Genomic DNA, 14,725 nt, shown 5'->3' with positions numbered 1-14,725 from the left:
ATGGCTCAGAAGAGAAAGATCACACAGGGTACAGTACTATCACTGCTCTAGACCTCTTTCACTTTTGATAAACACCCTCCACACCACTCCCTCTGATGCCCTGTCAGAAGAAACAAGTGCCCAAAATGACAAATTTCAGTAATTCACAAAAGGCAAAATGGAAAATTCCAGCATTTCTCTTTCACTACAAAAGCCTAAACATGTTCTTCAAAAGTTTAGTCAACGTACTACTTTCTCCTTGCCTCTAATTGACTTTTTTCCCCTAAAGAGGTGAAGTGTCTAAATGAAGGAAAACCTTCCACAATTCATCAAAGCCAAAAAGTTACTAACTCAACACTAAAAATGGCATTTTATAAGTTGAAACAGCAACTAAATGGGTCTGCTACTTACAGGATATCACCATGCTATCCATGCACTTTTTAAATTGCTGACCATAACCACTATTTCAAGTTCTAAAATATTATCGGAGGACCAAGTGAAAGAACTGCAAAAGGAGACTGAAAATTAGGAATTGCTAAAAGAAAAGCAAATGGGATCAGTCACCAACAATGTCTGGCATAAGTTTTGAAATGCTGTTGGTGAACTGGCTCTGCTCACTCCCATTTAGTAAGTTCCTCATCTTTTAAACCATGCAACTGTGTTACTGTTCAGAGAAGAACACACAGATCTCTGTCCTGGTTTCAACTGAAGCAGATTCTTAATTTTCTTCACAGTGGCTGGTGTGGGGCTGTGTTTTGGATTTGTGCTGGTTGATGATACAGAGATATTTTTGTTATTGCTGGGCAGCAAAGCCTTTTCTAATTTTCATGCTGGTATGCTGGTGAGGAAGTTAGGGGTGCCTGGGAAGCCAGGAGGAGACACAGCTGGAACAGTTGACCCAAACTGGCCAAAGGGATTCTCCAGACCATAGAACATTCAGTGCATAGAGAGAGAGGAAGAAACAGGAATGGGGGGACATTCGATGTGATGCCATTTTTCTTCCCAAGTCACTGATAGGTGTGTTGGGGCCCTGCTCTCCTGGGGATGGGAAGCAGGGAATTCATTCCTTGCTTTGCTTGTGCATGGCTTTTGCTTTCCCTATGGAGCTGTCTTTATCTCAACTCGTGAGGTTCCTACCTTTACCCTTCCACTTCTCTCCCCAGTGCCACTAGTGGAAAAGTAAGGGACCAGCTGTGTGGGGCTTGGCTGCTGGCTGGAGTTAGACCACAAGAGTCTCGAAATAAACGGCATTCTGTGAGTAACAAAGAAGCAAGCAAGCATCTAAAAGAAAACTAGGTGTAAAAATATGTGACAAAATTAAACCTCTCAAGCACTCAAAAAAAGAAAATTCTCAGTGGTATCACATCCTGCAACAGAACAAGAAGCAATGGCTACAAATTGAAATACAACAAATTCTCTTTCAACATGAGAAAAAAACACCTGTGTATTGTAAGAACAAACACTGGAAGAGGCTGCAGAAAAAGTTGTGGAGTTTCCAAGCTCAGAGGCTGGTCAAAAGCCAAATGGGCATGGTCTTGAGGAAGTTGCTTTAGCTGGCCCTGTTCTAAAGAAGGGCAACTGAGTCGCTGATTTCCACAGGTCCCTTCCAATAACTTCAGCTATTCTTCCATGTATCCGGATCAATCCTAAACTGCATGAACATACCAGCTTAGTTTACCAAGCTCTTAGCAATGATACCTGCACAAACAACTGTTCCATGTACTCATAAGTTGCACAGACACTCAGATTCAAGAAGGCTGCAAAATTACCATCCAAGAAGATTGACGATGACACCCATTCTGACTCTGGAAACTCACCTGCAAAGTAACTTCTTGTCTCTGATAGTTTGCAGATAGGGATGAACATTAATATGATTGACAAAAATCAGAGTAAAACAGTTTTAACTAAAACTAGAAGGGATGTAAAATAAACTCAGAACTTACTTCTCTCTGAATAAAAGTATGCTCAGAACATTCAAATATTCACTGCAAGACTGTATACCACAGAAGACAAACTTAGCCTAGTATCTACTACCAGTTTTGTGAGACTTGCTAAAGAATCCCTGATAATCCAGTTACCAAATATGACTTCAAGTAAATCAGACCACCAAATATATAACTTGCATTTGTATCAGCAGAAGTTACAAAACCACAGTGCAAGTATCAGGAATTTCCAGACAGCTCTTGGGCCTGTGTAATTTTCTGCATTAAGCCAACAGCTGTTATCAAACTGATGGATGCAGAAACATACTACTTTCTGTAAAAAAAAGAAGAAACATATTCGTTTTGCAGTAAAAGCAATCAAATTTGTAATATGCACAAACACTGTACTGAGGAAATTCCTTTGCTGAGACTTCTAAGAATAAGAGACTGCAGTTACAAGCCAATATGATACAAACTAAGAATAAAAACTAATGATGGGCATAAGATGGATATAAGATGTACCTATAAGCTCTGAAGGATTCTTATCACTGAAGTGTTCACATACACGGATAAATGTTTCGGTATTCTCAGGTGTAGGGCACTCACCATGCCTGAAAAACACAAGAACACATGGATTAGGAGACACCTGGGAGAAAGGCAAAAAGAGAAAAAAAATTAATTGCTTCACTGTGATCTTTCAAATTAAAAGCCACAGAAATAATTTAAAAGAGCACACAACTTACCCTTTACATTGGAGCTTTATATATTTAATTCCCTCTTTCTCTATATCATTTCTGTCATAGAATCTAGTGGTGTTGGTTAAGTCTACCAGCAAACCCATTTTAACCTAAAAAAAAAAACATAAAAAAACAAAAATAAATTTTTATATGTGGTTCAAATAGCTGTCCATAAATACTAAGTATCTAAAACCATAAAAATTAAAAGTGACCACAGGCTACAACTGTAAGTTTAAAAAGCATTAAATATTGCATTTTTTTGTAAAATCTGTATTTTACCACCATTACAGACATCTGCATTTCTTTGTGAAAGCTGGTGTCTAAATTAGCACTAGTCATCATTCAAACACTTCAGTTTGCTCCAACCAATGATTCTAAATAAGAAAATTCTGCTAACAGCAGGAAAATCTGGTAAAGAATTACTTTACCATGCTAAAAAGACAAACATGATGGAATCAAGGGCTCTTATGCAAAGCAGAGCAATAATAAACACTAGCACAGTGAACATACTGTAAGAAACATGAACTACTGAGACTTACACATAAGTCCGCTCCCAGAAAAAATGACTCATTTTAATTTACCTATTAGAGTGCAAAACAATGCAAAAGAATGAATACATTATCGAGTCTAAAAATTAATCAAATTAATTAAATTCTTAAAAACATCTTATTTAAAGCTAAAATGCAGAACAACTTCAGGTATTCAAACATGCTGTCAGCAGCTAAGGTGGCAGTGTCAACCACTCAGACGTTAGGGACTTCCTGAATCCAGGATGCCTTGCCCACTCTACCCTAATGTGTTACCTTGTGCATCAATTTATTTTTTTAGTGTTTGTTTTTACACCTGGAAAATGGGTCTTTTAAGGAGCCTTGTGGAAGTTACTATGTTTTTAAGAAGGATGGAAAGGAGGAATTCCACTGGGTGGCACAAAACACAGCATATCAAAGTATATCCCACTGATACTTGTTCCAATGTGCAAAAACAGCTCACTAACACACCTGAGCAAAGAAAGTATCTCTGGTTTCCTGTCTTGTAAGTGCAAGCAATTGCTTTTGGACAAAAAATTCAGTGTCATGCTTTCAGGTAGGACCAACAGACTGGCAATAACTTAGCAGTGCAGTTGGAAGAATCACAAAGTTAAAACACCATTTCCACACAATTCAGAAAAGGTAAAATCCAATTATAATTAGAATACAGTTCAAGAAATAGCCATTTCATATGAATACGTGAAATATATTTTCCTTTCCCCTAAAGGAAAATTTCCAATAATCTACAGATGGCTCTCCAAGATATTCAAACTTCTGATGATATATGTTTGCAATATTTATATACTTTCATATTACTCTTATTTAATAAATATTAAAAAAGCATCATGATATTATGTCAACAGCATTAAAACTTCTACAGTAATATCCAGATCAGTTCTGAATTTCTCATTGTTAACTTTGCATATTGTATTCAGAATACTTTATTTACTCTTATTACTGTGTTTTGCAGATAAATAAACCACCTCACAAGGAGGTCCATCTGAAAACAATGTTATATCACCTAAAATTTCAAATATAAAGTGTCAATTAAGTTGCTAAGCACGGAGACTGACGGCATCCTAAACAGTGATTAACTCTGTAGAAATTATACAAAGGCAATTAATTCAATGATTACTTTCTTCCCTCTCCATTCCCTACAGCATTTTGCAAATGCCTCCAAGACTACTTAATTCAGGCCTGTAGGACTTCTCACTCACTACTCTTTGGCCATTTTTGCATATAATTTCAATCATATGCAAGTGAAGCTCATGCCAAGTGACACTGTTCCTCACACACTTCATGGGGCAGCACAGCAAATAGGCATCAAGTGTAATTTATCCAAAGCTATAAAAGCATTTGTGGCATACAGAGTATATAAGACCTGAAAGCAGTTTTCCCGCTGTACAGAAAGCCCAATCATTTGCATTTTCAATCCATGGGATTGACTGCACATAATACATTACAATTTAGAGAGTGCAAAGCACAAGAAAATTATAAAAGAATTTTTAAAGAACAGGAGGGGTTATACAATATATCAAAGTATACAACTATGATTTTCAAAAAATCCATGTCAGAAAAACCACCAGTACCACTGGAACAAAATAAAAGCCTTCCCCTCACTTCCTCATTTCGAGATATCCCCAGCCATTAATGCCTTATGCATGCTCTTTTCTGCTGCTGTGCAATAAAATGAGCTTTGTAAGGTTCCCCTGTATGACCCTAGAAGCTTCTCCTTGGACACTGGAGATTGAAAACATCCTACCCAAGGAGAGATCATACTACAATACACTGAATTCACTCCAGTCTCAGCAATTTTCTCTTGAATTTCTTATTTGAGAAAAATAGTTTAGATCAGTGATTGAATGTATCTATGAAAACAATAATATGGCCGAAAATTGGTAAGCAGTTTTACTAATAAGAATTCTGCAATTCTGTAATTGAGCATACTAATTACTCAAATATTCTTTTGAGTTAACTAATGTCTTAGCTCTTTGTGACAGAAATAAATCTACCTGTATAAAGCATAACCTGTATACTAACCTACCTACTCAAGAAATTTAAAAAAAAACTTACTCATGCTATCACCAATTGCTCCTGCAATTCGTTTAAGAGAACATTAAGATACTATGCCACTATGGGCAATCACAAGAAAAATGGGGCTGGCATGGCTAATCAAATCAATTTCTAACATTCAGATTTTCAACAACTCAGCTCCCTGAGAAAAGGAATCCCACAGAAGTTTGTTATAGACAGTTCTACCTGTCTTAAATGCTAAACCAGTACCTTCAAAGATCTGTGGTAACATCAAAATCTCTCTATTACAGAAATCCAGATGTAAACGTTTCTGCTGAAGTCTTTTATTTAAATTATATGGACTTGAGTAATAACCAGTTTTCAGAAATGAAATATTAGCAATAAAAAATACACTACAATAAAATTACAAGAAGCATGCAGAGTGAGCTACTTTCACCTCAAGTGGGAAAACTCACTCTTACAGAACTCCTCAATTTCACATTTATTTCATTGCTGGCTTGTTAGTAAATTGCTAATCTACAAATGGTAAGTAACCACTACATAACTTGGCAAATAAAAAAGAAATATATATTTTCAAATATCAAACACCCATCAACAATGACCAATACAATGTAAGAGATTTGACGAGAACAGAGAGTTTGAGAGAAATTCTATGTTCAGCTTGTTAATCAAAATAACCAAAATATAAGTGGGGATCCTCATGCTACTAATTTTACTATCAAATTCTAATAATCTGATGTCACTCAAGACATGAATTTGTAGCATTACAATAGAACTGACAGATGTGACTACTGGAACGGCTAGAGTTTCACCATGATTTTTTTTTTTTGGTGGCAAATCACTAAAGAGGCAAGCATTTAGAAATTCTGAGTAAGGTTATGAAATTCTCTATAACTTCAAAATATACACAGAATTTTAAATTACTTTAAAACATTAATAAGATTGGTTTGGGAAAAATTCCAGGTATACCTATCAAATCCAGAGTCAAAAATAACATAATACATAAAAGAAGAACTCAAGTAGAATTTAGATGCACATGTCAGAGACTGAAATTTAAAGTTTATGGTTTAAACGTTTTTATTAAGGATTTTTGTCCATTAAAACTGTATCATGAAGCTACACCAATAAGAGCTGCATCACCAAAGCCCACTCTGAATGGGCCCCCTGGCTGAGGCCCTGGCCTGTACGCTGATCTGAGATGAGGTAAAAGTGACATTATTCCACATCTGGGCTGAGGGAAAAGAATACTTCCACAGGAGAATGAAGCCCAGCAGCTTTGGGGTGGAGCCACAGCCCCAGGCTTATCTGCTGCCAGGTCTGCACAGACTCTGCCCCATCCCAGGAGGAGGAGAGGGTTTGGGTGTTCAGCCTCCTTTAGCAGAAGCAGTGAACACCCTACACAGAGCAGCTGTGGGGACCCCACCCCAGGAACACCACATCCACAGGATATTCACGTGAAGGACAGCAGAGGGGGTGTCATGGTCCATCAAAGGCCCCCTCAACAACCCCAGACCCTGCACCAGAGCACTGCATGTAATGCAAAATGATGCAACTGACACAGAGCCTTGCTGCAAAATGATGCAACTGTCACAGAGCCTTGCAAGGGACAGTGACAACCTTCCCCTTATCAGGGGAGGCACCTGGGCATTCCCACCTGACCCAAACATATATTAATCCACTGGATTCTATACTTTGTGGTGAAGGACCCTCCCCACCAAGACGACCAGATGGAGGAGAGCAGCAAGATGTCATTGGGACCCATGGTTTCTATTTAACCTGTCCCTGTCACTCTTTCTGTGCCCCACCCACCTCTTTTTTCTATTTCCTTCTCTTTGTTTCTTTTACTGTTAAATAAACTATATCCATTTTTTGGTATCAACGTTTAACCTTGTTTGGTTTTAATCCTTTAGGAAATACTTTGAACCTCGGGATTCTTACCGTTTTATTCACAGAGAGTTCTGTTTGATCTTCTGTGATTAGAGTGGATCATAAAAGCACAGATGCAAGAACTCTAACAAGAAAAATCCTACCAGTTCAAGCACTGAGAACAGGCACATATGCTTCGCTGATCATACTTTCTCATCACATTACTGCACAGCTACTCCTACCACTGCTACACTGAGTAGTTCACCATCTATTTCATACCTATGCCTAAATAAGATTAATAAAATGAGGATTCTCATCTTTTAGTCACCTAATTCTTCTGATATTTCAGGTCTGATATTGTCAAACAAATTCAGAATTTATTTAACCTCGATCAACAGCAAAAAATAATGAAAAGACCCACAGAAAAAACAGCACTTGCATGATTCATGTCATAGACACAATCAAAACAAATGGCACTAAACTTCAACAGAAAGTTTAATAACCCATTCAATTAATTAGGTGGTAGATCTTTCTTTACCTAGCAGGCTCAAAATCCCATTTCCCATATGGGGAAATGCACCCAACTGGCCACAACACTACAGAGACCTACATGAAAGGCTGGAAAGGTCCTGTTCCCCACCTCTATTGTCACAGTTGTGCTACAGTGCAGAACATGCAAACTGGAGAACACAGATAGAAATGGGCAAAACAGAGGATGAAGAAGAGAGCCAGAACCACAAGCCTGTAGTGGTGGATGCTACAACGTTTAATAAGGCAACTGCAGAGTCCTGTCACGGCAGCCCCAGGCAGTGCTACAGGCAGGGGAAGGAGTGGCTTGAGAGGCTCGGTATCAGCCCACACTCTGCTGCCCAGGTAGCCAAGAAGGCCAATGGCACCTGGCCTGTAGCAGCAATAGTGTGGCCAGCAGGAGCAGGCAGTGATCATCTCCCTGCACACAGCACTGGTGAGGCCACACCTCGAGTGCTGTGCTCAGTTCTGGGCCCCCTCACTTCAGAAAGGACATTGAGGGGCTGGAGGGTCAACAGAGAAGAGCAACAAGGCTCATGAAGGAACAGCTGGGGGACCTACTCAAGAATTCTAACCTGTAAGAAAACACTTTCGAAAATCTATTAATTGCAGAGACCTGGAAATGTAAACAAACAAACAAAAAATTTCTGCACAGCTGTTCCAAACAAAGCTATCAACAACTTTTTCCTTAGATCTGAAAAGCAACACTTCAGTAAATATTAATAATGAGAGCAATGTTTCAACTATTAGAAAATTTAACCTTACCTTCAGACTCTTTAAGTAGTTGGATAACATACTTGGGTGAAAACGATTTTCTTCAGCAACCTGGTCATCATATCTTGGTCCTAACATTGTCTTCAAAGGTAAAAACTTCCCTATGAAAGATAATAAAATTTTGCAGTATTTTATGTATATGTACAGTTACAACCTAGCATTTCAAACCAACATGGTGAGCAGTTTTACACATTCACCTTCAATAATAAATAATTGCAGAAATAGTACTGTCTACAGTAAATTGGAATATTTTTTAGTTATGAGTTCTCAGATTTCATCAGTAAGTTTAAATGTTTAAAGGAAATAGAGGTCAGTTCATCTGAAACAGAGCAATTAAACATGTTTAGCTAACTTTTTGTGTGATTTAAGTTGGGACAGCTACAGCACAACAGAATACAGAAAATTTAAACTCAGTACAATTGAAAACATTAAAACAGCATTTAGAAATAACAGTTTGTCATCCAATCATGTAAACATCAGTCTGATTACCTGCAAATATACAGTAAGGATCCCTGCAAAAAAAAATTTAGCAACACTCTATGTTGTCTCAAATAAGTATCTACCTTCCATGAAATAGACATTAGAAACCACAGAAGACAGACAGATGTGGAAATTACAAAGCTCAGGTTAGATGTTAGTGAGCAACATGAGAAACAGCCTCACTTTTCCCCTGAGACTGTTCCAAAATTTACAGCTAAAAGGAGAGTTATTCTGTCATACAATCAACATCATGTTAAATGGTAATAAATTGTAGTCACTTCAACTTACATGACTGCTACAAAAATTTCACTTTATTGCCCTTTGCCTTTTCATCCCAAATTACACACCCTCCATCCACCCTGGTAAAGGCTGTTGGGTTGGAAACCTCCCCACCATTTCCTCATTTCTATCTAATTTTCCTGCTTCTTTGTGTTCCCTGTCACCTTCAACACTACCATTCAGCCTCTATTAGCCCTTCCACTTTAACTTGCAATACTCCTCTGTACAGACTGATTATGAGAATTCTAGATTTACATGATCTAAACACAAAAATCTATCATCACCATAATTTTTGCAAAACAACATCGTGCTTGACAGTTTTTTGCCTTTGCCACTTGTCACATCCATACAGACATATCTACTCATTCATTATAGAACATGAAGAATCTAACTAAGCTTTCTCAACCCATGCACTCAAGGATAGGAGCTGCACTACAGAAGAGTCAATGGTTACAAAAGAAAACCACCATCCTTTACAAGATGCTGGGAAAAAAGAGTTGAAAAAGACAAAGTAGTCTAGTCAGCATCCCCTGCAGCATTTGAACACCTACAGACACCTGTGGAAGTGATGAATATTTCATATAGAGCCCATTCACTATGACTTTCAAAGCTGAAATACAGATGTTTGGAAGTATTTAGGTGGTCAGCTTCTGTAAATTCCAGTTTCTTCTCTTCTACCTGGAAAATCTGCAATTTGGTTTTTGTACAGATGCCTGAAAAAACTTCTTCCCCACATGCATATAAGCCTCTCATTAAGCATCATCAAGCTACTGAAAATCTAAGCTTGAATTCTAAAAAGATTTCTAAACTTTTTGAGTAATATGGACAAGTATAAAGGAGGCAGTAGCTAGTGTCTCTCCTACAGTTCTGCCTTACATTTTGTGCTAAAGAAGCGATGCAGTAACACCTGATTGCAACTCAACTCAAGCCTCCATGCTTAAGTTTTTGAAGATTAAAAAATAATTTGCTGAATTAGGTGATCCAACAGTAACAAAGTGACACTTAACATGAACATCAAAGCATCCCAAGCCATTCAAGTACCTCAACTACATCATTACACTAATTGTAACTCCTCAACAGAATTTCCAAATTAACTTCAAAATGTTACTGGAACCCTGACAACAGATTATTACCTACTTCCACAATTATGATCAATTTTTTCAAATAGTTCTGGAAAGTGGCTACTAGAAACCATTTTCCAAATTAGTTACCTGTCTAACAGATGGTATTTCTTTAGGCTGAAAAACAGGTAAAAATTCTAAAAATAAGAGCCAAGTATATCAGAGCACGGACATCAAGCAGATATATCTGAGGGAAATCAAAGTGAACAATGTAAGCCATCACATTTTCTCCATGTACATGCTCTAACTTTGTCACTTTTTTTTTATCTTCAAATCTAAATTCTAGAGATACCAGTGAAAAAATACTCTTAATTTAGCATGATTTTCTGTGACATGAAGCTATCAACTCAAAACATGACATACATGATTATGTATGACCATGGTATGTTTAGATTGAGCATTGATTAGGAAGGCTAGATTGGGTAAAGTCTGAGGTTAAGGGAATAAAATTAAATGGTAAAATCCACAATTTGAAAAACACCAATACCTCTACAAAGTAACAGTTTTCTGATTCAAGAGAACTATGCTGGGTCAAAGCACCCATTTCACCTACATGTCACCAACACAGGCCAATAACAGACAACTAGGAAAGAAAGTGAAACAATGACAATCCATCATCCAGATTATTCTCCCCAGCTACAACAAGTCATAGCTCAGAAACTTCCTGAACCAGAAGCATTACTCTTATTTAAGGCGCTTTCTCATGCAATGTGGATGCTTTCCATAATATCCCATAGTTCTGCATGCTACATGTGCGTCTAGAACAGGATTTACTAATATGCATCACTTGAAGGAAGCTGGAAAACACTGCTGAGACACTTCTCATGCCTTTTCTTCCATATCTTGCTAGCACTTGTCATGGCAAAATTGCCAAGAGAATGGGTTTTCAGTGCTCATGAAAAGCAGATACCTGCTGAGATGGTGCTGCCGAGGCAGTAAGGCTGAAGCAACCTCATCACTTCAGATCTAAGCATTCAGAGAAAGCTCTTTTCATCAAAATGACTGAAGTTCTACTGCAATGCAACAAATGTGAAAATGTGCAATTCTGGGGATAAAACCAGAAAGTGGCAGAAAACTACCAATATTTAAAGATGTGAACAGGAAAATAATGGGAGACATAGATGAATTCACGTTGTCCAGGATAAAGAGCCCTGTTAATCTGAATGAACTCAATCTCACCAACAGCAGGGTTTCAGGCCTCATTAGTACTTGTCTTGAGGTCATCTAGAAATTCTAGATGCCACAAGCATGAGACAAGAGCACCACAATCAAACACTCAATGAATATGAGTCCACAGAAGCCACACAAAACTTGCTTAGCAATACTACTACTTATACACTATCAGATGGAAATAAAGTTGCATACAGGTGCTTAGGAATCTGATTTAAACACTAAAACTAGAATGTAACGTATCTGGGAGATAGTACCAACATCAATTAAACCCTAAAAATCATCTCCCATAAAACTGCAAGATGCCTTTGAATGTAAAACAGCAAAAAAGGGAAGAAGACTGATGGCATACCATTACTTTTGGTAAGTTGTTCACACTAATAAACTAAAAATCAGGTGAACAAGAACACATCCTGATAAAGCACACAAAGAAATGAGCCAAGCACTTGCAGTTTTTTTACTGTGCATTAACTTCCTGTGCATGGTTGCATGGAATAGAAAAGAATTACCTTGCAGTTCCTGAATAAAAAAACACACAAGCAGTGATGGCACAGCAGATGACACACTGATGACCCTCATTCCTGCTTACTCTAGGTTGCTATTTCTGAGAAACCATGGCTCAAAAGACAGACAAACAAAAGGCACAACTAACAGAGATCAAGAACTTGCTGAGAAGAAAGACATAGAATAAAGAATCATTAGTCTGTTTTTGTCGTGGTCAAAGGCTTAGGCTATCAAATCTCTCTCATTAGACACAAAGTAATGCTTATGGCCACGATCAGGAGAAAGAGATAATGGACATGAGCAATCCTACAACACTGTTATTTAACAGTGCCAAGTCCAGAGAAGTATAAGGAAATTGACGGAAACCAGTAACCCACAAAATTAACAACTGATATTAAATACTGACAAACGCCAAATAACGCATATTGATGATTACCGAGGATTAAACCAACTGAGATGTCTCACCAGGTTCTAAATATAGTCATCACTGTCTTCCATTCCACAAGCAGCTGCCACCCAAAAATGTAAGATGATGTGGAAATGTGGGACAGAAAACACAGGAGTTGCAACTATTAAGTAAATCATGGTGCAGTGCCAGTTTAAATAACACACTGAGTAGCACGTGTTGTGTTTTGAAAACATACCTTTACATCATCACAGAGAGGGATATAAAAGGAGTGAAAACTAGAAAATATTGGAGAAATAAAATATAACTGGAGGCTGGAACTGCTTGCATTATAAAGAAAAGAAGAACTTGAGAAAACTGAAAAGACAGATGTTTGTTTACTTTATCTACTACCAGGCAGCAGAGGAAACATTCACCTGAAGTCAGTATGATAGCTAACACACAATCAACAATGTGCATCTAGATGATACTGAATTCACTGCCACTACATGCCAGTAGACTAGATACTGAGTAACAACCAAGACAGTGCGTTATGGGCAAGAATATCCCAGCAGACAGCAACCACTGACCAACCCTGAAACACAAGTGTGACACTGGAGTGTTACACTCTAACTCATTTTCCAGCTAAAGAACTCAGGAGCACACATTGGTGACTGGAGGAGCACTGTCAGTCAGCAGAATGACAAACTGACACTGACAAGACTTCAGAGCATTCAGGAAAAGGAGAATAAAACATGGAAGAGGCTGCACAGAGAACTGGTATCACAACATTGGTCAGGGTGGAGGGGATCACAGGAGGTCATCTGGTCCAACCTCCCTGCTCAACAAGAGTCATCCAACAGCACATTGCACAGGACTGCATCCAGATGGCTCTTGAGTATCTCCAGGAAGGGAGACTCAACAATCTCTCAGGGCAATCTGTTTCAGCTCAGTCACCTGCACAGTAAAGAAGCTCTTCCTCATGTTCAGGTAACCATCAGCTTCTGCCCCTTGCCTCTCGTCCTGCTGCTTGGCATCACTGAGAAGAGCCTGGTTCCGTCTTGTGACACCCTCCCTTTAGATATTTATACACATTAATGAGATCCCCTCTCGGTCACCTCTTCTCGAGGCTGAACAAGCTCAGTTCTCTTAGCTTTTCCTCCTAAGAAAAATGCTCCAAGCCTCTCATCAACTTAGTACAGCACGTTCTGCATGCCTGGCTGTCACATCTCTCATCGGATGTGACAGACAGGAAAAGTTTCAGCTCGAAACTGAAGCAGGGCAAAGCGAGAGCCCAGCACTGCGGCTGCGGGGGTCAGGAGAGGGCCCGCACCCCCGCACCTCGGGGTGAGCCCGGGGCCAGTCCGTGTCACACGGGGCACAGGCCGAAGGCAGGGCACCCGGCGCTGAACGCAAAGCACTGCTTTAAGGAGAACAGCCACCCAGCGGGAGTCAGTCCGAGACAAACACCGGCCTGGAGCTCGGGGTGGAACACTGCACAGCCGGAGCCCCGGGACAAAGAGCTCTGGGCAGGACAGACGGACAGAGTGCGAGGGGCCGCGGCGGCCTCCGGCAATGAGAAGAAGCGGGACGGGCGGGCAGCGGAGCGCCGCAGGGGAAGGGGCTGGGGCCGCTGCCGCCCCACGGCCGGGCAGGGCCGGACTGGGCCGGGCGCTCACCTGCCACGGGCTGTCCCCTCCTGGGGCAGTGGAGCCAGCGCGGCGGGATCTTGTTGTAGGACATGGCGGGGCCCGGGCGGCCCCGGGGGGGGAGGGAGGGAGGCGGGGAGGGGTCGCGGGGTGCGGGCGGCCCCGGGGCGCTCAGCGGCCCCTCGCCCGCGGCGCCTCCATTCAGACCCGGCTCCGCCTCGGCCGCCGCCGCACACGGAGCGCCGGGAGCCGCTTCCGCTTCCGGGGCTCCGGGACCGGGGGTGGTGCCCGGCCGGGAAGAGGGCAGCGTAACCCGGGGCTCCTCAGCCTGGGAAGCGGGGTAGGCTCGGAGGGGAGGCGGTCACCGACTGCTACAGGCTCCTCCTCTTTGTGCAGAGAGGGGCGCAAAGCTGGAGCGCGAGTTCTGTAAGAAGCGCCTGACGGAGCTGGGGGCTTCTAGCATGGAGAAAATGAGGCTCACGGGGAACCTTATCGCTCTCTATAGCTGGCTGAGGGATGGCTGCAGCCAGCTGGGGTTCGGCCTCTTCTCTCAGGCAACCAGCAGTGGAACGAGAGAACAGTCATAAGCTGCCCCAAGGGAGGTTTAGGCTGGACATGAGAAGGAATTTCTTCACAAGGATGATTAGGTATAGGAATGGGCTGCCCAGGGAGGTGGTGCTTAAGGAAAGACTGGACGTGGCACTTGGTGCCATGGTGTTTGGTCGTAGGATGGACTCGATCTCAGAGGACTTTTACAACCCAATTGATTC

At 40.6% G+C, this 14,725-nt stretch overlaps 1 protein-coding gene across 1 annotated transcript in view; it reads right to left on the bottom strand.

Annotated features, from left to right (window-relative positions):
* Positions 1 to 14,174, bottom strand: part of RNGTT (RNA guanylyltransferase and 5'-phosphatase) — a 170,291-nt gene extending 156,117 nt beyond the window's left edge. The window contains exons 1-4 of the mRNA XM_058801514.1: positions 13,986 to 14,174; positions 8,359 to 8,468; positions 2,645 to 2,748; positions 2,424 to 2,512 (exon numbers count right to left, since the gene is read on the bottom strand). Of these exons, the coding sequence (XP_058657497.1) occupies positions 2,424 to 2,512; positions 2,645 to 2,748; positions 8,359 to 8,468; positions 13,986 to 14,049 (367 nt within the window). The 5' untranslated portion in view covers positions 14,050 to 14,174. The remainder of the gene's footprint in view (positions 1 to 2,423; positions 2,513 to 2,644; positions 2,749 to 8,358; positions 8,469 to 13,985) is intronic.
* Between the last annotated feature and the right edge of the window lie 551 nt (positions 14,175 to 14,725).

Source organism: Ammospiza caudacuta, chromosome 3, assembly GCF_027887145.1.
Source record: "Ammospiza caudacuta isolate bAmmCau1 chromosome 3, bAmmCau1.pri, whole genome shotgun sequence".
NCBI classification, from domain to species: Eukaryota; Metazoa; Chordata; class Aves; order Passeriformes; family Passerellidae; genus Ammospiza; species Ammospiza caudacuta.
This window is presented reverse-complemented; position numbering and strand designations above follow the sequence as displayed.